Here is a 27348-nt window from a genome sequence, read left to right as displayed (position 1 = left end):
CCTTCCCCTCCCTCTCTCCCCCTCCCCCTCAGCCCACTCAACATGGCGGCCACGACTACCCGTCTTGTTAGCCCAGCGCTGATTGGGGGTGGGGGGAGAGGGGGGAGGGAGAAGAAAGGGGGAGGGGGAGGAGAGAAGGGGAGGGATAGAGATAAAAGAGGATGTGGGGAGGAAAAGAGAGGGGAGAGGGAGAAAAAGGAGGGGAGAGGGATGAAGCAAGAGGGAACAGATTAAGGGGGAAGGAAAGATGGAAGGAGGAAGAAAAAAGAGGAGGAAAGAAGTGGAGGGGGTTAGGAAGAGAGAGAGAGTTAAGCCTAGCCTACCTTTACTTTGAGAACGCAGTGTGATCATAAAAGGGAAGTACTGATTATAAGGTTTGAGTCCCTAAGAGGCGGCTGGATTACTATTATTATAATATATATATATATATATATATATATATATATATATATGTATTTCGATCATAAAATACCACAAAGGGCGTAGGACGGTCACCTGCCTATAGATGTTCTGAATGGCGGTAGTTTGAATATCTATACCTGGCACGTAGTTTGGGATTGGATGCTTTATATGGAGTTTGAAACGCCTGCTGCCCTTGATGGTGTGTGGAAAGATGTAGGTTCATTCTTCTCACCATTTTCTTCTCATTTTTCTTTTTCTTTTTGATGATTTTGAGCCCTAGCCACCTCATTAATAATTGTGGGAAATGGACTGATGGTGATGAGTGGAAGTACAGGTATTTGGCTTATTTCTCTGGGTACTCTGATAATGATACCTAGTTTCTCCTGCTTTTGTTTCCCTGTTTCTAGCTTACAGAGATAGAGTTAAGAGTGCAGTGTTCACGATTATGCCTATCTTCAGCCTAATAATAATAATAATAATAATAGTAAATGTTTCGTCTCTGCACCGGATGAAGTATAAAATCAGGCCAGCATTCACAGCCCACCCTCCTGAGCCAAACCCGACCATTACGCGCCAAAATCCCTCCTTGCTTCCCCTCCCCGCCTCCAGATGTCTCTCCACGGGGATCATAATCACTTACAATTCATCTGCATTCACTTATTAAACCCTCCAGGATGAATAACACTAAATTCCCCGCGAAAGCCAGCCAGCCCGCGCGGCCACTTGAGCCCTGGATAAATCCGTGTCGCATTTGACCGCCATTCATAGTGCCGCGGTGGTGCCACATCTCGCCGCCATCACCAGTTCCCATATTTAACCCATATTTTCACCATTTTCCCTCACCTCCATCGTATATTTCTTAATTTGTACATAAAATTTAGGTGTGAGTCTCTGCATATATGAGCTGGGGGAAGTGTTAGGATGGAAAACAGGCATAATACCGGTGATTGTCGTGTTCCCGCCACCCTGCTCCTTCTCCTGGCTGGGATGTTAAGCTGCGGAATCAATGTCGGGTCTGGCCTCGAGGGGTTCCAGCCTCCTACACCACCGCCGGGATTATTGTGTCTTGTTTTATTGTCTTTGGCGGATGAATACAGGGACTGATTTTTTGCCTTCTGATCCTCACCTCATTTTTTGGGGCGACGCTCTCTGGGTTATTGATGCCGATGTGGAGCGTAGGAGAGGATGTGGAGAGGAGAGGAAAAGTATATGGAGAGAATAGGGGGAGATATTTGGAGAGAAACGAGGATATAATGGCTAGAAGTGACGAAAAGTAAATGGAAGATGTAGTTTTTGTTCAGTGGGGTTTTGTTTTTTAGTCTACATGGTATAAACAGGTTTTCAAAAAGAGGTTATCCCTAAATACAGCACATTTTTAAAATCCGTTATTTATTTATTTATGTAACCATACTTGTATTCCATGTAATAAAGTCCTTCAGCCTCTTCAGTACTCTAACCTCTTCTTTAGTTTATATTTTAAGCCAACAACCATTCAACTCAAGACAGCCTAACAAAACCAATCTTTAGTAACTCCTATAGTATGGTCTTCCTTTTTCTTGCTAACATCAGCTCGTAATACCGCTTTGGGAAGACCATAGGAACTAGTGGGGGTAAGAATAATGCCATTAGCCCCTACAGTGACAAGAAGAGGGACTATAACCGAACGGCCCAACTGCCTGACAATATGTACGTCCCTCTGCTCACCTGTACCCCGGAAGGAGGATGGTGGTGGACTGCAGGACAAGGACAGTTTAAGGCTGCAGTCCACTGGGTTCACGTCTCAGATGAGCCTGGGGCCACAGCAAGTTAAGATGGAGTCATTTTATATCTTATTCTCGCCGACAGACGGATTTATGCAGCTTAAAGGAGCAACTGAAACCCCGACCCCAATCACTCTTCGAAACGCGGTAACCGAAATCCCACGTGTAAACTAAACAAACTTCACGTGTAAACAGACAAGCTTCACGTGTAAACAAATGTTTCGTAAAAATAACAAGCTTCACGTGTAAATAAAATAAACTTCATGTGTAAACAAACAAGCATCACATGTAAACACATCAACTTCACGTGTAAATAAAACAAGCTCTGCGTGTAAACAAACAAGCTTAATGTGTAAAAAGCTTCACGTGTAAACATAAGCTTCCCGTGTAAACAAAACAAGCTTCCCGTGTAAACAAAACAAGCTTCACGTGTAAACAAAACAAGTTCCACGTGTAAACAAACAAGCTTCACGTTTCACGTGTAAACAAAACAAAATTCACATGTAAACAAAGGCATCACGTGTAAACACAAGCCTCACGTGTAAACAAAACGAGCTTCACGTGTAAACAAACAAGCTTTTTACGCCGTGTTTGAATCCATTTAAATCACGAAGAGCCCCGGGGACCTCAATCGGCATGGACGTGTGTTCGATCCCCTCGCGTGCCAGGGTTGTGAGCTCCGCAAATGGACTTAGTGGGCGGACAATAGGCGATCAGGGCGGCCTCGATCCCCTTTATGGCGGCGGCCGGGTGTGGGGTTCGATCCTACTTAGTGGTGTTGGATCCCCTGTTAGTGGTATTAGATTCTACTTGGTGGTGTTGGGAGTAGTATTAGATTCTACTTGATGGTGTTGGGAGTGGTATTAGATTCTACTGAGTGGTGTTCAGTACTTCTTAGTAGTGTTGGATCCTTTGTTGGTGGTATTAGGTTCTAAAATGATTCTGTTTGATGTTAACGTTAAGTCCTTTTAGTGAGGTTTCCTAAAGTAACCCCTGGATCCCATAACGTAGCACCAAGTTCCCTTAACAGGAATCGGATCCCTTTACATAGCATCAGGTCTCCCTTGATGGCGTGAGGGCTGTATTGGATCCTCTAAGTACTGCTTCCGATACCCTTAAAATAGCATTAGATACCTTAAAGTAACATCACATGACATGGAGCAGCATCATATCCCTTTAAATAATATTGGATCCTGTTAAGTAGCATTGGATCCCTTAATTGCATTCCCCTTAAGTAGCATTGGATTCCCCTTAAGTAGCACTGGATTCCCTTTAAGTAGCACTGGATTCCCCTTAAGTAGTAGTGGATCCTATTAAGTAGCACTGGATTCCCCTTAATGGCGTGAGGGCAGTGTTGGATCCCTTTAGTGGGGCTTCTGATACCCCTAATTGGCCCTTGATTGGCGACTGGGGATGAATCACGCCAATTGGGGGGGAGGGGGAGAGAGACGTAAGACAATTGATGATGAGGGAAGGAGGGAGGGAGGGTAAATAGAGAGAGGGAGGGAGGGAGGAAATGGAGAGGAAAGTAGAGGCGTATTACATCTGAGAGAGAGAGAGAGAGAGAGAGAGAGAGAGGGAGAGAGAGAGAATGCATATAAACACACACATAAAACGCTTCACTTCATTTCACTCATTTTCCTCAGTTCTTCGTTCACCTCTTGTCCATTACCAAACCTCCTCCTCTTTATATTTCTTCCTCCCTCCATTCTTCTCGTCCTCCCTCTGTTCTTCTCTTCCTCCCTCCATTCTTCTCGTCCTCCCTCCAATCTTCTCTTCCTCCTTCTTCCTTCTTTTCCTCCTCCTTTATTCTCAGCTATTATTTCTCTTTCTCCTTTATTCACCAATCAGTGTTTTAATAATTCTCAGGTGTCCGAAAATTATTGGTTATGATGAAAAAAATAAGGAAAGGAAAGTTACTGGTTTTGTTTATAGCTGAGACGGACGCCATTTTTGTTTTTTGTTTTTTTGTTTTTTTTATCTTCCTAAGTTGTTGTTGTTGTTGTTTTTTTTTGTTTGGGTCAGTGTGGGAGTGAATTCTTATCTTGTAGTATTAGGAGGCTCCCTTTACCACCTTATTTCTCTCCTTATCGATTTATTTATCAGTTTTGTCATTTTATTTTTCAGTTTATCCTTATCAGTTTCTTATCAGTTTATCTTTACCGATTTATTTCTTATCAGTTTATTCCTACCGATTTATTTCTTATCAGTTTATCCATATCGATTTATTTCTTACCTGTTTATCCTTAGCGGGAGGGACAGCTCTTTTTTTTTTCTTTTTCTTTATTAGTGGGTCATAGGAGCCTGAGTGTTAAGATGCATGCTGAATAAGTCACATAAGAAAAGGTGTTCAGAGAGCCTCGTGAGTCAACAGGATTACGGTGTGTGTGTGTGTGTGTGTGTGTGCTATCGTGGCATTTCGTTTAGCCTACTCTCTCTCTCTCTCTCTCTCTCTCTCTCTCTCTCTCGCTCAGCCGGAGGGGAGGTCAGCCGAGCAGAAGAGTCAGATATAAAACACCAATTTATGTGGCCACTGAGAGAGAGAGAGAGAGAGAGCAGAAGAAGAAAAAGGAGAATTCGGATATAAAACCAATTTGTGTGGCCGCTGAGAGAGAGAGAGAGAGAGAGAGAGAGACAGACAGACAGACAGAGATCGTTAGGGTAAAGACTTAATAACTCAGCTAATTACGCCATTCTCTGCGTGTATGCTAATGAGTCGGCCACGTGGCAGCCTGTGATTGGCCCGTTTAAACACGCCCGCCCTCTCATTGGTCCATTTAAACCCAACCGCCCGTGAGCGCAGAATTTGACTTAATTGTTGCCCATGGCGGACGGGAGCAACGATTGTGATTGGCGAATTTGAATGTCTGTCCGTCCGTTGGCGTGGGATTTGAATTTGGAAGGAACCGTAAAGGCTAGGCCGTTGGTGGGGATAGTTGATTCCGTTAATTTGAATTTTGGGAGGTATTGTTTATTATTATTATTCTGCTTCGTTATTTTCATTATTATTATTCTGCATCGTTAGTTTCATTATTATTATTATTATTATTATTATTACTATTTCATCATCATCATCATCTTAGTCTATGTTCTCGTGTTTATTTTGGGGTGGAATCCTGAACACGATTCTTTGATGGTAATGGAGAAGTGAAGCAGAGGAGAAAAAAAGCCCCAAGCAAACTCCCCCTATTGAACATTGTAAGAGAGAGAGAGAGAGAGAGAGACTGCAGTGAGTGATGAAGGAGGGGATAACGAGGTATGGATGACAGTCAGTGAAACATTAATTGTGGTCACGCATCATAACAACCTCTCCCCCCCCCTCTCTCTCTCTCTCTCTCTCTCCGTGTCACTTCCTCTCCTTGTCTCCTTCCTTCTCCCTACTCTCCGTTCTCCCTTTCTCCCCTCTCTTCACCTCTATCACCCTCCTCTTTGCTCACCCTTTCTATCTCTTTGTCTCTTCTCCTTCCTTCCCTTCCTCCCTCCCTCCTCTCTCTCTCTCTCTCTCTCTCTCTCTCTCTCTCTCCTCCTCTCCTCTCCTCTCCTCTCATGACCTTTCCTCCCATTCTCGTCATTGTCTCATGCTTCCCTCTTTCTCCATATCTATCTCTTCCCTCCAACTCTCATTCCTCTCCCTCCCCTCTCATTCCTCTCCCCTTCTCCCCTTACTCCCTTTCTCCCCTCCATCACCCTTTTATTTACTCCCTGTCACCATTCTCCCCTCCTTGTCACCCTTCTCCCCTCTTTCCCCTCTCAGGTTACTCCCCTCGTCTGACCTCCCCCGCCAGGAGATGACCCCAAGTGACCTGATATCCCATTCACAGTTACTTAGAGGTCACCATAATCCCTCGTTATTATTATCATCATTGTTATTATTATTATCCTATTTATACTTTAAAGGGATCATCATCATCATCGTCATCATCATCGTTATCATCATCATATTCTCACTATTTCCTTCATCATCATATTCTCATCGCATTTCCATCTTTCGTCATCATCATCATGGTCATCATCACCCTCATCTTCATATTCTCATTGTATTTCCTTCATCATCACCATCATCATTACCATCATCATCATCATCACCATCATGCTAATTCTCCTCCTTATCATTACTGTAGTTCTGTTTTCACTATCTTCATCTCATGGTGCTATAAATTACAGTGCCATGATTTTTACCCACTTTTTCTTTGTATATATATAACAGCATCGGCGTGATTTCTGTGTGTGTATGTGTGTGTGTGTATAGATAAATAGGTAGACATGATACCGATGTAGCTGTAGATGGAAATATACTTATTTTTAGTCCCTCGAAATTTTTGTCGTGTGAAAAGAATTTGATGTGAAAAAAAATATCGGGTGCCGTAACGTAAAGAAAACGTATCAGGAGCGACGCAGCGTAAGGAAAACGTATCAGGGGTGACGCAGTGTAAAGAAAACGTGTCAAGGGTGACGGAGTGTAAAGAAAACGTATCACGGCGTAAAGAAAACATATCAGGGGTGACGCAGCGTAAAGAAAACGTATCAGAGGTGACGCAGCATAAAGAAAACGTATCAGGGGTGACGCAGCGTAAAGAAAACGTATCAGGGGTGACGCAGCGTAAAGAAAACGGGGGCCATTGAGCGCATCGACTGTAAAAAATCACAATCTGGATGGGGAAGCGAGCAGAAAAAAAAAAAATATCGATAAAAAGCCGGCCATTAACACCCTTATTCCGTCGCGCCATAAAGCCTAATGGCGCTAATATGGTGCTGAAAAGAGGGGGAGAACAGGGGATTATAGGCCTTCTGCTGGGGGTGAATAGGGTCGATGAGAGAGAGAGAGAGAGAGAGAGAGTAGGTTTAAATATGACATCTAGCAGAGAGAGAGAGAGAATATATTTACACATGCCTTCCTAGCAGTGATAAAGAAGATAACGAGATAAATAAGATAATAATAAAGGAAGGAGTAGGAGAAATGATAAATGCTGGAAATAAAGAAATAAAACCACTCACTAATGGCAGGGGAAATAAGTGTGATAATGATGGAAATAAAGAATAAAGAAGAAATAAAGGAAAGTAAAGAGGAGGGCGAGGGAGAAGGAGGGGGGAGGGGGTGTTGTTCCGAGTCATTTACTGCCTTCTGTCGTCAGCATCATCATCTGTTTGTTTGTTTGTTTATTTGTCTTTCTCTGCTGTTTACTTATTTCTGTCATCTCGCTTGTTTTTGTTTGTGTTGCTACTTGTTTGTTTTTTGTTTGCATTGTCGGCATCATTGTCTTGTTCTTCTATCTGTTTACGTTGTGTCCATCTGTTCATCCATTCATCTTTCTGTCCATTCGTACATCCATCTTTCCGTCCATTCATACATCTATCTTTCTGTCCATTCATACATCCATCTTTCCGTCCGTTCCTACATCCATCTTTCTGTCCATTCATACATCCATCTTTCCGTCTGTTCGTCCATCCATCCGTCTTACCGCGCATCCATCTATTCATCTTTCTATTCAGCCATTCGTTCATCTTCCCTTCCACCCATCCGTTTATCTTTCCGTCTGTCCATCCATCCACCTATCCATCCATCCATCTTTCTGTCCGTACATCTGTATCTATCTTTCCATCTATCCATCCATCCATCTTTCTGTCCATCTGTCCACCCACCCACCTATTCATTCCATCCAGCCATTCATTCATCTTTTCCTCCATCCATCCATCATTCCATCCATCCACCTATCCATCTTTCTGTCCACCCATCCACCCATCCATCTTTCTGTCCACCCATCCACCCATCCATCTTTCTGTCCATCCATCCATCTATCTTTGTGTCCATCTATCTATCCATCCACCACCCACCTACCTATTCTTTCCATCCAGCCATTCATTCGTTTTTTCAGCCATCCATCTATCCACCCATCCATCCATCTTTCTGTCCATCCATCCATCTGTCTATCTATATCTATCCATACATCCACAAAACAGGGCGAACGAAAAAATCTCACCAAAAACCGAAGATCACTGAAACGCCCTCGCCTCTCTCTCTCTCTCTCTCTCTCTCTCTCTCTCCATTACGGACGCGCCTCTTTTTACCGCTCAAACTTCACTCATTTTCGCCCCTTAGTCTCTGATTTTCGCTCACTGGGAGGAAAAAACGAAAAAAACAAAACGAAAAAAAAATCGGGCATATAATATTGTTTGGGAAGGATGGGGATTTTTTTTTCTTGTTTTTCTTTCCCTTTCTCTCTCTCTCTCTCTCTCTCTCTCTCTCTCTCTCTCTCTCTCTCCCCATTTCATTTATCCCTCTTTCTCTTCCTCCTTTTCTCTCCAGTTTTCTATTTTTCCTCCAATTTTTTCCTCCAGAGTTCCTCCAGTTCTCATTTTTACCTCCAGTTTTCATTTTTCCTCCATAACTTTCCTTCCCCTCCCTCCATTTCCCCTTGTTGCTCTCTCTCTCTCTCTCTCTCTCTCTCTCTCTCTCTCTCTCTCTCTCTCGCTTCTACTGTACTTTTCTCTCCTCCCCCTCTCCATCGCTCTCTCCATTTTTCACTCCCTCCCCTCCAAAACTAACTTCACACATTCTCTCTCTCTCTCTCTCTCTCTCTCTCTCTCTCTCTCTCTCTCTCTCTCTCTCTCATATAATCACCTCTTCACACTTCATCCTAACATCATCACCGTCTCTCTAATTCCTGTTCTCCCCTCCATCATCATCATCGTGATTCTCTCTCTCCCATTCTCCCTCCATCATCATCATCATCATTCTCACTCTCCCATTCTCCCTCCATCATCATCATCATCATTCTCACTCTCCCATTCTCCCTCCATCATCATCATCATCATTCTCACTCTCCCGTTCTCCCTCCATCATCATCATCATCATCATCGTGATTCTCTCTCTCCCATTCTCCCTCCATCATCATCATCATCGTCATTCTTTCTCTCCCATTCTCCCTCCATCATCATCATCATCACCACCACCCTATTCCCACTATCGCTTATAATTAGCTGAGTACGTAAATCAAAAAATAAATAAATAAATAAATAAAAACAGGAAATGTGGCAGAATTATGAGCAAAGTGCCAAGCAGTTTATTTATTTTTAGTAATATTCTTTCTTATTCTTATATATATTCCATAGCACCACCCCTCCCTCAAAAATCCCATCCCCCCCTCCCCTCTCCCTCCCCCTCCCTTCTCTGTTCCCTCTCTCCCCCTCCCCTGCTTTCCCCTCTCAAGGAATTTTTTCAATTTCTTATTTCTCCCTCCTTTTTCTCTCCCTCCCTCACACTTCCTTTCTGTCTCCCTTTTCTTCCCCGTCTCTCCCTGCCCCTCTTTCTCTTCCCCTTCCCCCCACATCCTCACATTTCATCCCCTCTCCCTTTCCCCTTTCCCCTCTCAAGCAATGCCACTCTTAGTTCACCTCTCTCTCTCTCTCTCTCTCTCTCTCTCTCTCTCTCTCTCTCTCTCTCTCTCATTTCCTCTCCTTTTTCTCTCCTCTCGCTTTCTACCATTTTTCTCAACATTTTTTTTTCACCTCCCCCTTGTTCTCTTTGCCTCCCAGTGTTCTCTCTCTCCCTTTCCATTCATTTTCCCCTTCTCTCTCCCACACTGTTCCTTTTCCCTCCCTTTCTGTTCCTCTAGCTATCCCCCCCCCTTCTCCCTCTCCGATCCCCCTCTCCCCTTCTTCCTTTCCCATCCCCGCTCCTTCTCCTCCCCCCTTCTTCCTCTTCCACCCTTCCCCCAAACCCATCCTCCCCTCCCTCTCCCATCCCCCTCCCCTTCTCCCTCTTCCACCCTTCTACCTAACCCACCCTCCTCTCCCTCTCCCTCCATTTCCCCTACCAAACAGTCCCCCCTTCCATAATTCTCCCCTTTTTTTACCTCCCTTTTCCCTTATTCTCCCTCCCTTTTACTCTTTCCTCTCCCTGCAGGACCTCTTTTTTTTTTTCTGTCATTCCCCTCTTTCTCTTAGTCTCATTCCCCTCTTTCCCCTCTTAAGCAGCCCACCCATTTTTCCTCCGTAACTCCTTCTTCCCTCCCCTTTCCTCGCGCATAGTTCTTTCTCCTCTTTCTATCCCAGTTAATCACTTCCTCTCTCCTTCCCCTCTCCTTCCCCTCACCTCCCCCTTCCCTCCCTCTCCCATTTCCCGCTCTCCATCCCCTTCTTTCCCTTAAACAATCCACTCTGCCCCCTTCCCCTTTTTTTTCACCCCTCCCTTCTCCTCTGTTTCCCCCTCCACCTCTCCCTTTCCCCCATTCCCTCCCCCTCCTATCTCCTTTTCTCCCCAACCCCCCCCAAACAATCCACCATTTTCCCTCTCTCTTTGACTACATTCTCCCCCTTTCTCCACACTCCTCTACCTCTTCCACTCCCTTCTCCCCCTCTCCCAATTCTCCGTTTCCCCTTCCCCCACTCTATCCTCTCAAACAAGCCACCCTTTTTCCTCTCTCCCTTTTCATTGCCCTCTCCTCTTCCCTCTCCCATATTCTCCCTCTCCCCCTTCTCTCTCCTCTCACAATCCACCCTTTTTCCTCTCCCCACACCCCTCTCCCTCTTTCTTCTCCCTTACCCTCTCTTCCCTGTTCTCCCTCTCCCTGCTTTCTCTCCCTCTCCCTTCCCCCTTCCTCTTATTTTCCCTTTCCCTCTCCCTTCTCTCAATCAGTCCACTCTTTTTCCCTTCTCTCCTTTCCCCCTTCCCCCCCACTATCCCCTCAAACAATCCCCCTCCCCCTCTCCCCTCTCAAACAGTCCACTCCTTTCCCATCTCCATTTCCCCTTCCCCCACTCTACCCTCACAAACAATCCACCCTTTTTCCCCTCTCCCTTTCCCCTTCCTCCCATTCTCCCCTCTCAAACAATCCCCCTCCCCCTCTGCCCTGTCAAACTCCACTTTTTTCTCTTCTCTCCCTTTCCCCTTTCCCCCACTCTCCCCTCTCAAACAATCCACCCTTTTTCCCCTCTCCCTTTCCCCTCTCCCCCTCTTCGTGATAGCGTATCTCGAGGACCGGAAATCAGACCGGGGTACGGATGAGGGAGAAGGGAGGGAGAGGGAAGGAGGAAAGCGGAAGGGAGAGAGAGGGAAGGAGGAAAGAGGAAGGGAGAGAGAGAGAGAGAGAGGGAGGGAAAGGGAAGGAGAGAGAGGGAAGAAGGAAAGAGGCAGAGGGAAGAGGGATGATGAGAAAGCGAGAGCAGGGGTATGGAAGAAAAATATTAAGGAAAAAAGATTTGGAGAAAGGAATAAAGAGGAGAGAGTTCCGAGAGAGAGAGAGAGAGAGAGAGAGAGAGAGAGAGAGAGAGAGAGAGAGAGAGAGAGAGACGCCCTACAGGTACCAAGAATACAAGTACAAAAGTCGTCATATTACAGAGAAACCGAAATTAGGGAAAAAAAACAAAAAGCAAAAAAACAAAAGGAGAACCCAACCCAGTAATCCACCAGCCCGTAACGTATTTTTAACGGTTTTTTCCCATCTGGCTACTCCTCTTTCGCGCGCGTTTTTTTTGTTTCCCGCCCTTTTTTTTTTTTTTCAAACCTCGCACCGCCTCTTTCGCGCACATTTTCTTTTTCCTCTCCTTGCTTTTTTTCCTCCCTCTGGTTTCCCATTTCCCGCGCTTCTCCACCCGTGTCCTCCTCGTCTTACTGCCTTCGTTATGGGGTCTTTTTATGGTCTTTTGGTCTTTTTTGGGTCGTTTTTGGTCTTTTTTTGGGTCTTTGGTCTTTTGAAGGGCTACTGACGACATGGTTATTAATTTCTCTTCTTACTTCCTTTTCTTGTACCTATTATTTTTCCATTTTTTTTCAGCTTTCTTTGGCTCTTTTCCGTATTTCTGTTGTTAACTCCTTTTCTTGTCTTTTTTTATTCTTCGTTCTCCCATTTCCTTTATTTTGGGGGTCAATTTCGCCTCTTGTTTCCCTCATTTCAGATTCACAGGTTTTTCGTTCCTTCTCTCTCCTTTCCTTCCCCCCTTTTTTTAATTGATTTTTTATTTGATTTTTTTATTACATTTTTCAGACTTCCTACCTCGACTTTTTTTTTTTTTTATTGTTCAGCTGTAGTTTCAGTTCTAACCCCCCCCCCTGCCCCCTGCTTTTTTTAAATTTGCTTTTTCTAATTCTCTCTCTCTCTCTCTCTCTCTCTCTCTCTCTCTCTCTCTCTCTCTCTCTCTCTCTCTCCATGTCCTTTTCCTCCTCTCTTCATTCTCTTCCTCCCTCGTCCTTTAAGCTTTCATTTGCTTCCGAGTGTTGGTAGTAGTGTTGGCAGGAGTGTGTGTAGGGAAGAGGTGGGCTATATATGAGTTGGTGTCTTGTGTTTGCTTGCGTTTGCTCCTGTTGGCGTGTGTTTTCCTGTGTTTGCTTGTGTTTGCCGATGTGTGCTTGTGTTAACATGTTTGCTTGTGTTTACATGTTTGCGTGTGGTTGCTTGTGTTTGCCTGTTTACTTGTGTTTGCGTGTGTTTGGAATATCTTTCCTGCCACATTACTACCCGCATAGTCATTTTACATCGAACGAACCCAGATCCTCTCACTTACGAACCGAATATGCCACCACGGGACCATCGGCGCCTCAAGGACCTTCTAAATATTTCCTTAAAGACACGAAAAGATTAAGTAATAGTAAAAAAAAGAAAGGCAGATGTAAAAACTAATGAAGGAAATTAAAGAAAACGGGGGTGATGACATTATGCCCCTGTAGGAGAAACTCAAGAAAAAAATATGTAGAGAAAAAGCCTTCTTAAGAGAGGTAGGAGATTGAAGATGATGAAACAATGCTCCGTAAGAGTGTAAAGAGATGAAGGAGCGAGGGAGGGGGTGGGGGTTCGGGGGAGGGGGGCTGGAGACGGTTATGAGGGGTTGCAGTTGCCGGCGGCGCCAATAAAACGGCTTGAGTGTTTGAACTGCGCGCCAACCGTTACACTTTATCCGCACCCACACACGCACACGGGGGACGCACACACATACACGCACACGGGGAATAAAACGCATACACGCACACACAAGGGCTAGAATACACACACAGACGAGTCACATTCACGTACACAAGGGCTGGAGCGCGCACACTGACATACAGGGCAAAGAACTCGCACATGCATAGCTACACACACACACACACACACACACAGGCTCTCCCACTCCTTGTCAGCTATTCTCAGTATTACTTCAGGCACAGTATCTCTCTCTCTCTCTCTCTCTCTCTCTCTCTCTCTCTCTCTCTCTCTCTCATTATGTTAACTCCTTAAAACCCATAAAAACAAGAAAATAATACAAGCAAAGTACATTATCCAAGAGAAAAAAGAAGAAAGAAAAGAAAAAAGCTAAGACCTCCCTAAAAGAACATTGGCCACAAGAAAAACACTGGAATCCGGTAAAGAAAACGGACCAGCGACCTTTCGAGGCTTCTTGAAGTGTTTGAGAGAGAGAGAGAGAGAGAGAGAGAGAGACAGGATGCAGTACCCCCCTCCCCCCACTTACTCTTGGCTGCAGCTTCTCTTATGCAAAACACCCATTTCTCAACTGCCCTTCCCCCCTCCCTTCCTTCCTTCCTTCCTCAACCCCCCCTCCTTCCCTCATCCCCTCCTCTTCCTTCCCTAAATGTTAATCCCCTTCTTCCCTTAACCCCCACCTTTCCTCCATCTCTAAGCGTCCCTCCCCCGTTCCTCCCTCAACCCTCTCCCCCCATCTTCACTCAACCCCCTCCTCCCTTCCCTGAACCCCCTACCCCCTTCCATTCAGAATAAGTCTCAATATTGACTGGAAGATTTACATGCATAATGGCTATCATAGGTAGATGAGTAGGTAGGTATGTGGGTGGTAGGTAGGTGGCATGGGAAGTAGGTAGGTAGGTAGGTGGGATAGAAGGTAGGGAGGGAGGGAGGAAAGGATGGAGTTAGGAAGGACAAGAGTTGGTTTGAGAATGAATTAAGGCGTGAGGTAGGTAAGTTTGGACAGATAAAGGAACGTGGAATTACAGGTAACAGGAAGGCATATAACGAGGCTATTTGCTCAGGTAAAACTAATTATACTAAAGATCTGATCAGCATGTATGAGGGAAGGAAAGCTCTCCCCCACCCACCACCACCTTGAGCAGCATAACCTTCACACACACACACGCACACACAAAGTTATCAGTCATCTCCCTGTCACTCTGCGTACACATCAACCCAAAAAGAGAAGACCTACTATGCAAGCCCTATACTATCGAAATAAATAACATAATAAAAACGCATTAGTATTTCTAGATCTAACATTAATGCCTCCCTCTTCTAACTTCTAACTTTCCACGATGCCAGTATTAATTCATATATTTATTTTTTGTGTTACATTTTTTTCCTCTGAGTTTCGTCCCAGTAATTTTGGTCGCGGTATCATTTTTTATTACAATTTTATTTATGCAGGAAAAAATGATAGCAGATAGATAGATTGATTGATAGATAGACAGACAGACAGGTAGGTAGGTAGGTTGGTAGTGGTTTGAGAGTAATAGGTAGATGATTAGTTAGGTAGGTGGATTGGTAAGTTGGAAGGTAGGTAAGGCTGGAGGTAAGTAGGTAGATTGAGTTGAAAGTAAGGTGGTAGGTGGGTTAGTAGGTGAGCAGGTACATAGAGTTGGTAAGTAGGGTGGTAGGTACCGTAAGTAGATAATAAGGTTTTGAGGTTTAGATAGATAATTGGAGTGTTAGATAGGTAGGTAGCTAATGAAGAAATAGATAAAGGTGTATGGATGAGATAATTACTATCATTTTCATTGTGTGTGTGTGTGTGTGTGTGTGTGTGTGTGTGTGTGTGTGTGTGTGTGTGTGTGTGTGTGTAAAGGGGGAGGAGAATTGGAGTGCAAGTGAGAAAAAAAGGGAGAAAATGTGTGTGGGGCAATAGTGATAGTGAAGAGGGTGTGTGTGTGTGTGTGTGTGTGTGTGTGTGTGTGTGTGTGTGTGTGTGTGTGTGTGTGTGTGTGCAGGATATTGCGAGAGGAAGGAAGGGAGAGGAGGAGGTATATTGTTGTTGACAGGGAGGAAGGAGGGAGTGGAAAGAGGAGAGGAGGAGGAGGAGGAAGGGGGAAAGAGGAGAGGGAGGGAAAAGAGGGAAGGGTGGTTGGAATGGGTAAGGGAGAAAGGGGAAGGGAAGGGGGAGAGAAGAAGGAGGGGGGAGGAGGAGGAGAGAAGAGTAAGAGAAGGATAGGAAGGGATGAAGGAAAAAGGGAGAGGAGGAAGGGGAAATGAAGAAAGGAAGGAAAGAAGCGAAAATAAAGGAAAAAGAGTAGAAGGAAGAGGAAGTTGAGGGTAAAGAGCTCCCAAGAATTACCGAGACACACAGAACACACAGACATTGGGGTCCTTGTTTGCTGGTCTGGCCTTAGGAAAAAAGTAGTTAAGATGTTGTAGAACTTCAAGAACAGGATGAGAAAGGAAAAGGCTCTCCCCTGCCCACCAGACCCTCCGATGGTTGAGTATACGAGAGGGAGAGAGAGAGAGAGAGAGAGGCTGAAAAAGGGTAAGGGGGAGTGGAGAGGAAATGAAATTGTTGGGGAGAGAGAGAGAGTGAGAGAAAGAGAGAGAGAGAGTTACGAAATCTATTTTCTATATTTCCTTCCTTACACAATCCCTTGCAAACATTCTCTCTCTCTCTCTCTCTCTCTCTCTCACACACACACACACACACACACACACACACACACACACACACACACACACACACACACACACACACCGCCCTAGTGTTTGGCCAGGGCGCTCAGGGACCCTCCACCGACCGCCGCCTGGAATGGGAATCGGGAATCTCACTCTGGAATCTTGGAATGGCCGTCGGGAATTGGAGACGCCGAGTTTTGCAAGTTTCTCTCTCTCTCTCTCTCTCTCTCAATTTGCCTTCATTTTCTCCCCTTTCTTTCATTTTGTTTTTCTTTTCATTTTTTCTTCTCTTGTCCTCACATTCTTCCCTTTCCATAAGTTCTTCATGATTTTCTCTTGTTTATTTTTTCCTCTTCTTGTGTGTGTGTGTGTGTGTGTGTGTGTGTGTGTGTGTGAGTAATGTATGAATGTATGAGTGGTGAATGAGGTGGTTGGGGTGTCTATCGGGGGGGGGGTGTAGATTCAGCCGATAGATGGCTCCAGATAAGGCAGCCTGTTATCGGAGAAGTGTCGGTGAGAGAGAGAGAGAGAGAGATAGGTGGGAGGATGGGAGGACTGAAGAGAAGTGGAAGGGGGAGCTAAAAGTAGAGAGAGAGAGAGAGAGAGAGAGAGTGGGGGGGAGCTGGAAATAGGGAAGTGGATAGAGGATAGCGATGTGGGCGGGGGGGGGGGAGAAGTGGGGGTTCACGTGGAGTTGGGTGGGAAGTTGCTGTTTTTTTTTTTCTTTAATTTTCTTTAGCTTGTGTTGCGTATTTGTGTGTGGTTAGCACTCTCTCTCTCTCTCTCTCTCTCTCTCTCACACACACACACACACAACGGGTATGATGGCATGTGAAGTCTGAAATAATGGCTGAATCTTGGAATGGGGATATCAGAATCTTGGAATGGGAATGGATGAAACTTGGAATGGGAATAATGGAGATCTTGGATTGTATTGTATTGTATTTTATTTATTCATTTATTTTTGTATTTTTCTCTCCCTCAGATCCGTATCAGATGTTTGGGCCAACCAGCAGTCGCCTAGCCAGCTCAGGTAATGTTGGTTGTTCCTCCTACCACTACCACCAACATTCCTATCACTACCAGCAATCCTACCACTGCTACCAATATTATTACCTCTACTACCAACATTACTGTCTTTACTACCAATATTACTACCATACTCCCAACATTCCTACCACTGCCAACATTCTTACCAGTGCTACCACTATTCCTACCACCGCTACCAACATGCCTACCACTGCTACCAACATTCCTACCACTGTTACCAACATTATGACTACCAGTATAAGTAGGGGTGCATTGGACGTTGTGATGTTGGTAGTGGTGGTTGTTGGTGGTAGTGGTATCGTAAATTCTCTCTCTCTCTCTCTCTCTCTCTCTCTCTCTCTCTCTCTTTCTCTCTCTCTTTCTCTCTCTCTCTCTCTTTCTCTCCCCTCTCTCTCTCTCTCTCTCTCTCTCTCTCTCTCTCTCTTTCACCTCACATCCTTTTCTTCCCTCTCTCACTCTTCCTCTCATCTCTCCATATCTCTCTCCCTCTCACTTCTCACCCAGCTCTTCCTTCCCTCACCCTTCCTCTCATCTCCCCATATCTCTCTCTCTTTCTCACCCTTTCTGTCTTTCTCTAGAGGATCAAGATACATCAGGCCATTAACTCACACTTTTTTCTTATTTTCCCTCACCTCCTACCTTTTTCATCTCCCTTTTTCTCTCCCCTTTTCCCTCTTCCTATCTCCCTCTCTCAGCTTCCCCTCTTCTCCCTCTCCCCACTCTTTCTTTCCCTTTCTTCCTCTTCCCTCCCCCTCTCTCCCCTGTCACCCATTCTCCCTTCTTCTACAGGGACAGATAAAACCAACTCTCCAAATTTCTCCTCTCGTTTTGCCCACTCCCACTACAAACATTCCTTCCTCTCCTTTCTCACTGTATGTCTCTCTTTCTTCTCTCTCACAGTTTTCTCTCCCCCTCATTTCTTTCTCTCCTTGTTTCTTTCATTTATTACTCTACTCTCTTTGTGTTTCTTTCTCGCCACCAAGGCCTTCCTCTTCATCTCTCCTCCTCACACCTCTTGCCCTTCTCCACACTCTGTTTCTCTCCCTCGCCCACTCCTTCACCCTCCCACTCTCCCATCCCTCCTCCTCACACCTCTGCTTCTCTCCCATCCCTCCTCCTCACACGTCTCCTTCTCTCCCATCTCTCCTCCTCACACCTCTCTCTCGCCACTTAAGACTGGTCTCTATCCTTTTATTGTAATTTCAGTGGAAGTTTGTCACTCATCTCTCCAGTCTGCTATTTTCGTCTCCTCTATCACTTTCACACGTTCCTCATACCTTCTCTCCATCTTTCTCTCTCTCTCTCTCTCTCTCTCTCTCTCACACACACACACACACACACACACACACACACACAGTCGGGTCAAAGCCAGCTGTGGCGTTAATTTTGGAACTTCTCAGTTAATCATTTTTCAAGAAGGCCCCTCTCTCTCTCTCTCTCTCTCTCTCTCTCTCTCTCTCTCTCTCTCTCTCTCTCTCTCTCTCTCTCTCTCTCTCTCCGTCTCACACCTCCTCTCCTTCTGCACACAGGTTCAGGTCAGGTCCAGCTATGGCAGTTTCTCCTGGAGCTACTTTTATTTTCATATTCCTTGTCTCCCTGTCTTCTCAGCTTCTCTCCTCTTTATTCTCTCTTCGTCTCACTCTCCCTCTCTCCTTCTCTTTATTCTCGCTCCGTCTCACACCTCCTCTCCTCCTTCTCCACACAGGGTCAGGTCAGATACAGCTGTGGCAGTTTCTCCTGGAGCTGCTGTCAGACTCCAGCAACGCCAACTGCATCACGTGGGAGGGCACCAACGGGGAATTCAAGCTGACCGACCCTGACGAGGTGGCGAGGCGCTGGGGTGAAAGGAAGTCCAAGCCAAACATGAACTACGACAAGCTATCTAGGGCGCTCAGGTGGGTCAGGGAGATAGATGGGTAGATAGATAGATTGATTGATTGATTGATGGGTAGATGGATAGATAGATAGGTAGATTGATAAGTATTGAGAGAGGAGGGGGAGATCGAAGGAGAGACAAGGCAGAGACAAGGATGGAAAAACGGAGAGAGCGGGGGAGGGATGGAAGGAGGGACGAGACAGAGACAGAAAGAGAGAGAGAGAGACTATGCATTTTACTAGATGGTCCGGCCGTAAGAGAAAGACCAATAATAATCTCTTCAGTAATAACACAGCTGCATGGAGTGAACTATAGTAGGTCCCTAACACCTTTCCCTAAGCGATTTATTTTACTTATCCTTAACTCTCATCTTTCGTGTTGCTTTAATCTTTCCAATATCGTCATACTCTGCGTAAGTGAGGTCTAAGGTGATATTAACCATCCATATCCAAAAATTAATCGCTAAGGAGAAGGTGCTAGGGAGATCGACAAGAATACGAGCCTCAGATAGAAACCTTTAACCTACCTGGCAGCCTGTCGTAAATTTTTTATTTTGAATTTTTAAAGATTTTCTATTTTCTATTTACATTTTGATTTTTTATTCAGAATCTTTGCATTTTGAATCTAGATTTTGAATATATTTGGATTTTTATATATTTTTTATTTAGAAATATTGTTTTGATTTTTAAGAAATCTTATATCGAATCTTTATGTTTTGAATTTTTATATTTAGAATCTTTATATATTTAATTTTATATATCAACATATCCCTCCTGCAGGTATTACTACGACAAGAATATAATGACGAAGGTACACGGGAAGCGCTACGCCTACAAATTCGACTTCCAGGGTCTAGCGGCGGCCACCCAACCCGCCGGCGCCGACCCCACCGCCTACAAGTACCAGAGCGACCTGTTCATGTCCTCCTACCACCCCACCACCAAGCTGAACTTCATGAGCACGCACACGGGCATACCTTCGTCAGCAGGTCAGTACAGTACAGTAGCCCAAGTGTACTGCTTCCAAACTGATAGTCTTGTGGGGACACCTTCATCGGCAGGTCAGTGATGTTTTATTTGTATTTATTAATCAAATCCGTGTCAAAATATTACGAAGTCTTGCAGAACTTCATGAGAGTGGAGAGTGGTATGCCTTCATTGGCAGGTCAGTGGTAAAGTTCTAATTTAAGTAATGCCGACACAGGCACAAGCCTTTCTTGGGAGAGAATGTTTCACCGTCTCAAAACGGATCAATTGTAAGATGTAAAACTTAAGTTATGGGCAAAATTTTTAGAGGACACTTTATGTAACCCGTATGTTGAACCGTATCCGTTTCGTTAACTAGTTTACCAAGATATTGTTTTTATATCATGCCTACTGACCTGTATATTGTAAGCTTGAAGTATTGTGTATGATACTCAAAGTTAATGTATACAGTGAATATGTAGGGTAAAGTATGTGTTAACGGTACGCCATTTTCCTTCCACCCGACTAACAACTCCCCACTTGGCCTCGGTGCCTCCACAGGCAGCATATTCCCGTCACCCACGTCGTACTGGACCAACCCCAGCGCTAACCTGTACTCCAACATCGCAGCGGCGTCAGGCCACACCATGACGCACCACCCGACCCACATGACGTCACACATCTCCTCCGCCTACCCGCACTACGCATGACAGAGCATCTTCACCAACTGGTCACGCGAGTCCGTCTCCCTCCCTGACTGGTCCTCCACTTTCCAGCAGGTAACCACGCTGGAGGACCAGTAGGGAAACAAAAAAAGGTAAATAGCTAGATGGTGATGGTAAAGGTGGTGGAGTTTCAAGAGAGGCGTTCTGCGGGGTATGTTTTTTAATATGCCGGTAATTGTGTTCTGTGACCCAGAGTGTGTGTTGTGACTGGTAGTGTTCTGTCTATTTTAGTGTTGCTGCTGCAGTCTCACCTCTCTTCATTTGGACTGTGACCTCACCTGACCTCACCGGGTGCTTGTGTTGTCGTGCACCCTTACCAGGTCAATCTTGGTCCTTTGCCCTGTAATTGTGCCACATCGCTGTTTCCTCTGCTGCATCCAGTCAGAGGATATGCCAGTGTCGCATCTGGAATAAAAGGCCCACCAGTACTAGTGCCACTGTGATGCATCCTCTTGCACATCAGGCGGGAGGAGATGCCGTGTCACATCTTGAACTAGAGGCCCATCAGTATGCGTGTCACATCTCTGTGCCCTCTATCATGTTTGACTGGAGGACATGTAAGTGCCACGCTTCAAACAAGAGGCCCACAGGTACAAGTGACACGTCTCTGTGCCGTGTCATGTTTCGTTAGACAGGAGTGCCATATATCGAACAGAAGGGCTGTATTGCTGGACCCTCTGCAATGTTCGACCAGATATGGTCTTAGATCTCAAACAAATATCCCATTGAAACGAATACCACATCTCTGCCCCCTGAGGCACATTCACTTGGAGACATCTACTGTATCTTACCTCGTTGTCGCCGTGTCTTCAGGGCTCCAGGACTCTGCAGTGCTAGGTGAGAGCTGCCGGTGCCAAGAAGGGCCAGCACACTCCACCACATCTAGTAAGCTGTTGACATCGTTGCCATGCCTCTCCCGGCATTACCCTGCGATGTTGTTCAGTAAGCAGTGCGGAGTCACCACATCACCAGGCCATCTTACTGACATTCTTAACCTCCAACTTGGAATACAACAGCTAGGAATGTCACTTAAGGTCCTTCTGATATCAAGCCCTAAGTCCTTCCGCTGCAGGTACCGTGAAAGAGCAAGTCAATATCACTACTCTGCCACTACCACAAGTCCAGAGGGTGGCCACGCCGCATCTGTGAGCGTCGACAGGGCACGTCAAATCACCTTGTTGCATAAGTGGGCAGTTGTGTGGTGGCGTCTTCATCATGTAAGTGTTGTGGAATTAGTCAACCTGCACCTCTACACCGCCGTGGCCAATATAACGAACTAACTTAAAACGACTAAACCCTATAGTGACAGAGAAACAAATCAGTGACTTTATGGATTTGTCAGTGAGCTTTCAATCTACGCTTTATCTATGGTACCTTAATTAGTTTGCCTCCCTCTCAGTGTCAAATCACCTCTTGTAAATGCAGAGATAAACTCACTCTTTTTAATGCAGAGATAATTACTAGTTTGCTTCCTGTTGGCTAATTTTTCCACCTCGGGATTTGCAGTGTCAGCAGGAAATACTACACATGTGCCAAAGTAATGGAATGCCGGGATGTGATTGGCTGCGAGGTGTGTGACGTAATGATGACGTCAGAGGATGTCCTGCCCTCACTGTGACCTCGGTGACGCAGCTGAGTGACGTCTGGGACATGTATAGGCTTGTTTACACTCTTGATGACGTGAAAATGAACGCTGAGATTGTCGTAAATTGAAGTGAAGTATACCAGAAAGTTGAGGAAGTATTGAGGGAAATGGTGAACAAAAGGTGAAAATTGAGAGTGTAATATAGGTGAAGATATGAATATGATAGGAAGGCTGGGAGTGAAGCAGTGAGAGCAATGGTATGTGCATCAACGAACGATAAACTCTGCATCTGTGTCATACAATCGTCCGGAACTGCAGCTCTTTGCACTGTGTTCATTCAGCTTCTCAGAAAAAATAAATCAAGAAATATCGGCATCCAAACATATAGTGCCAAAAATCATAACACTGGGAAAAAAAAAAAAAAGGTACATGGAAAGGTTGTAATTTCTAAACAGTATAAGAGAAAAGCCAAAGCAGATTTTGAAGAAGTGGACAAAATTCTGTAATTCAAAATGTTTACTACTCAAGCACACACATACATAAATATATTTTTGGCTTCCCCCTCCCCTCTCTCCTCCTTTCTCGAGCACCCAACCTCCCTCCCCCTTCTCTCCTCCCCCCTCCTCTCTCTTTCTCTAGTCCCCAGCCTCCCCTCCCCCCCCCAGGAAAAGACTACTTCAAGATTCCAGTCCCAGCGTATGTAAATGAGGTGTTCCCATTCCCATTCCCACCACGTGTTTTTGTTGACATTCCTACCATACTTAACCACCTCAGTGCGAGGACGTGTTGTTTTTTTTCTTTTTCGAGGTGTTCACAAAAGTTTGCGTGATTGACAGTGTTGCATATAAGCGGCAGGAAATGTTTGTAATCCCAGCTTTACTTTTTTGGACACCCTGTACTTTATTCTTGCTTTATGCAGATGATTTTTGTCATTAAAGTTTAGGATATGCTTTTTTTTCTTTTCTTTTTTCGAAATGGAGGGATTAGTTACATATTTATTTAAGTAATCCCTTTCGGTACTAGAATAAAGAATAAAGGAAAATTCATCGTCGTATTGAATGGTTTAAAACGAAGGGAGAATATGGGATGGGAACAATAGGGGGATGGGAAGAATAGGGGGATGGGAGAGGAGGGGATGGGGGAAAACTGGAGATGGAAGCGAGGAGAGGATAGACCCATTCTACCCATCTAGGGAAATTTTGTAGCTGCTGGTGGGAAACAGGGAAAAAAATCTCCCCGTTTCTCCCCACTCTTACTGGGTTTAGGGACACATGGACCCCTATTCCCATTCTGCCATTTTCTCCCCCGTTCCCATCAACCAGGAATGGGAATCAGACTCGCTCATTCCCACCACCCCCGAGCTTTTTACTTAATGTAATGTTTGTCTCTTTGGAATGTACTTAACTTCGGGAATGTGAGTCTCGTTCCCATTCCCACCCATTCCCATCCCGTGCTCGAGTACCTGTGATCATTCCCGCCGAGATTCCAGATTCCTAAGACCATTCCCACTTAATTCCCGATTCCTAAGACAATTCCCACTAATTCCAGATTCCAAAGACCATTCCCACCGAGATTCCTGATTCCAAAGACCATTCCCACTTCTAATTCCAGATTCCTAAGACCATTCCCACTGCTAATTCCTGATTCCTAAGCATACCTGTTCCTTTTACCAATTCGTCATTCCAGATTCCCAAGACCATTCCCATTTCTAATTCCTGATTCCTTGTATCATTCCCATTCCTAATTCCAGATTCCTAAGACCATTCCCACTGCGATTCCAAACTCCTAAGACATTTCCCATCCTAATTCCAGATTCCAAATTATTCCAATTTCTATTACTCATTCCCCCAAACATTCCAGGCTTCTGATTCCATTCCTAACCACATTCCATACCTAATTTCTCCCTTACTTAATTCCATGACTAGAATCTTCCTGTATCCAAGACCATTATTATTATTTTCTATCATATTCGTAAAAACATTCCATATTTACCTTCCTTCTTCCATATTCATTCCTATTCGCACTTCCATTCCCATTTCTAAAACCCTTCCCATTCCCAGTTCAATCTTAGCTCCCATACCATTCCCAATTCTATAGCTGTTCCAATTCCCAGTGCAATTCCATCCCGTATACCATTCCCATTCCAAAAATTTTTCCCATTCCCAGTACAATTCCAACCCCATTCCCATTCCTAAAATTATTCCCATTCGCGGTACAGTTAGTCCCAATACCATTTCCGTTCCTAAAACCATTTCCATTCCCATTCCTATTCCCATGGCGTATTATGTATGTGTGTGTGGGACGTGTACATACCCGGTGTATATAAAGCAACGAACCCCCATTCCCATTCCCGTTCCCGTTCCCGTTCCCCATTCCCGGCCACCGCACTGTAATAGCGTACCCCACAACCACACTCTATACACACAACGCGTGCATCTCTGACGACTCCTGTTTTTTTTCGATATTTTACCACATTTTGCTTTCGCTGACGTCACGCGCTTGTTTTTGTTTTGTTTTGTATATTGCGACTCATCTGCTTGTTTTGTTTTGTTTTTTGTATATTAGATTGGAGGTTATTTTTTTCCCTGGCTGGGCTTTTATATAGCATCTTCAGTTTCCCTCTGCCCCATACACGCGTCTCTATCGTTTCCCTGCCTGCGTCTTGGTTTCTCTAGTTTCCTGTTGCGTTAGTATTTTCACTTTCTTATATTTTCATCTTTAAGGAATTTTTCAGCTTTTGCATTTTTTATATATTTGTTTGACGTCGTTGCTTGTCAGTCTTCATATATTTTGAACTTTACTAGTCTCTCTCTCTCTCTCTCTCTCTCTCTCTCTCTCTCTCTCTCTCTCTCTCCACCTTGTTTTCAGGACTTCATTTTTGACATCCTGTGTTTTTATTAATAGTATTTTTCTTCCATCGACATCATTGACATTGTTCCCATTTTTTTAGCGTAAATTTTCCAGTCTCACCGTAACCTGAACAGTTGGGTATCACACCATTTTTTTCTTTTCTTATTTCTTTTATTCTGATATAATTTCTCTACAGTGACATCTTGTATTTCCTTTTTCTCTTGGAAGGAACAGTTATAGCGGGCTCATGGCCTTTGGTTCCTTCTTCCTCTCATTAAAAAAAAATACCAATACATATTTTCCTTTTTTTTTATCTGTGTGCCATATAATAGAATTTGTCGAAAGAATTATTTTGATGGAGGATTTTATGTATTGGTATGATGATTCCCCCCCAAAAAAAAAAAAAATCGATTCAACCCCTTCAGTACAATGACCTTTTCTGATTACGGCCAGACGATTTGTATTAATTTCAGAGGACGGTTTTTCGAGCTGGGAGGGTTTTGATATTGCCTTCATTAACCCCTTCATCACCGGAGCGCTTCTGAAATGAATAAAATCGTCTGGTGGTGGCAAGAAATATGAATAATTGGCGTGAAAGAAATATGAATAATTGGCGTGGAAGAAATAGGAATAGTTGGCGTAGAAGAAACAATAATTGGCGTGGAAGAAATAATAATTGGCGTGGAAGAAATAAGAGTAAGTGGCGTGAAATCAGATTAATTCGCGTCATCGGACTGAAAGGGTTGAGGTGATGTTATGTACTTATTAATTTTAGTATTTTTGTATTTTGTAAGATAGTTGCATCGTTATTGTGACCCGGATGTAAGAATGAGGTGGCGTCTCCTCTGTGTGATACGTATATAATTTTTAACGACTGCTATCCCCTCACACCTTCTTTCCCCCCCCCCATGTGGAACATAACCATTAATTTCATACTGTCGCCTGTTACATAACCCTGATGTAACCCATGTCCCTCACTGTCCTGATTTAAGGAATTGTTTATGCCCATTACCAAGGTGCAAATTATAATAATTTTGTCTTTATGGTTTTTTGCAGTTTCTCACTGAAAGAAATATTTTGCCATTACCCTCTTTTGTACAACGACGTCATCTCATTGCTTCCTGCTGCTGCCCCCACACGGCCATACACGGCGTAGGTCTGGCCTCGTAGCAAAGGGTCAGTCCTCAGTAAAGACCACAATGGCTTGAGATACCTACACGAACGAACTTGTGTTAATTCCCCCCACACAGCTATATATATATATATATATATATATATATATATATATATATATATATATATATATATAAGGAAAAAATGAGTGTTCTTATAAGGGTGAATTTGATTCAGATTTTTTTTGCAGATCTCAGTTGAGAAAAATATTTTTAACCCCCTCAGCTCGGGTACGTCCTGTACACTTTATTCTTGCTGCTGGCGGGTGATTGTATTCAGTTTTAGGGGAGACCTGTGGTGGTGGAGGAGGCTAATCAACACCATGTATAACCTCCCCAACCCCACACTTCTGTCCTGAGGTGAATAAAATCATGTGGAGATAGCAGGAATAGAGTGAAGAAAAATACGCCATCGGGCTGAAGGGGTTAAGCCCACTCTGTACATAATATAAACAAAAACAAAAGAAGCCGACGATCTCTGTACAAATTACCCCCTAAAAAAATGAAGCATTCTTTACCCTTACTAAAAAATAAAGAAAATAATAACCAAAAAAATGTGTCGATAGGTCTAGTCACACCCCCCCCTTTCCCCCACCCCCTCCCTAACCCCTTCAGTACGATGCCGTGTTTTAAATTTTAATCTTCCTCCCTCCAGACGATTTTATTCAGCTTAGGGATGGCCTCGGAGTGAAGGGGTTAAGAGTGTATAAACCCCCCCCCCCTCCCGTTCGAAAAATCTCTCTCTCTCTCTCTCTCTCTCTCTCTCTCTCTCTCTCTCTCTCTCTCTCTCTCTCTCTCTCTCTCTCGAAAATCGTCTGGAGGCAGCAAGAATTATTTTTTTTGAAAGCGGGTCATCGTATTGAAAGGGTCGGACATTCTTTCCATAACTTACCTATAGATGTTTACGTCCTCTTGTCTCGTAAATAATAATAATAATAATAATAATAATAATAACTAATAATGATAATAATAACGCTAGTAATAATGGCTATGTCAGTATTGTTGTGTTGACCTCAGTGTTTATATTATCATACTCGGAAATAATAATAATAATAATAATAATAATGATTCAGAAGGCGGAAATAAAATTGTAAATAACAGAGTGTGCGTTTTCTGTCTCCTACCTGTCCCCCGTTTTCTCTGCTGGGTTTTGTTTACTTTTCAGGGGGTGTTCGTGTAAATTTTTTCCCCTATTGAATATTTTTGAGCGTGTATTTTTTTCCCTTCATTTTCCGTTCTCCTTGTTTAAAAGTTTACGATCGATGCTTCTAGATGTGCGTTTTTTGTTTTCGTTTTATTGTGGTTTGGATTTTTGTTTTTTTAAGTTTGCGTGGTTACTTTTCACATACGGCGTTTTTATGATTATTTTCT

The 27348-nt window shown here is 44.2% G+C and overlaps 1 protein-coding gene across 1 annotated transcript in view; it reads left to right on the top strand.

Moving 5' to 3' along the window:
* LOC145403933 (DNA-binding protein D-ETS-3-like) overlaps nucleotides 1-20357 on the top strand; it is a 169109-nt gene extending 148752 nt beyond the window's left edge. The window contains exons 8-11 of the mRNA XM_080275534.1: nucleotides 16740-16787; nucleotides 18510-18699; nucleotides 19460-19668; nucleotides 20207-20357. Coding sequence (XP_080131660.1) covers nucleotides 16740-16787; nucleotides 18510-18699; nucleotides 19460-19668; nucleotides 20207-20355 — 596 coding nt within the window. The 3' untranslated portion in view covers nucleotides 20356-20357. The remainder of the gene's footprint in view (nucleotides 1-16739; nucleotides 16788-18509; nucleotides 18700-19459; nucleotides 19669-20206) is intronic.
* The last annotated feature ends 6991 nt before the right edge of the window (nucleotides 20358-27348 follow it).

Source organism: Coenobita brevimanus, chromosome 62, assembly GCF_032717465.1.
Source record: "Coenobita brevimanus isolate Jiangsu-jjx chromosome 62, ASM3271746v2, whole genome shotgun sequence".
NCBI lineage: Eukaryota > Metazoa > Arthropoda > Malacostraca > Decapoda > Coenobitidae > Coenobita > Coenobita brevimanus.
This window is presented reverse-complemented; position numbering and strand designations above follow the sequence as displayed.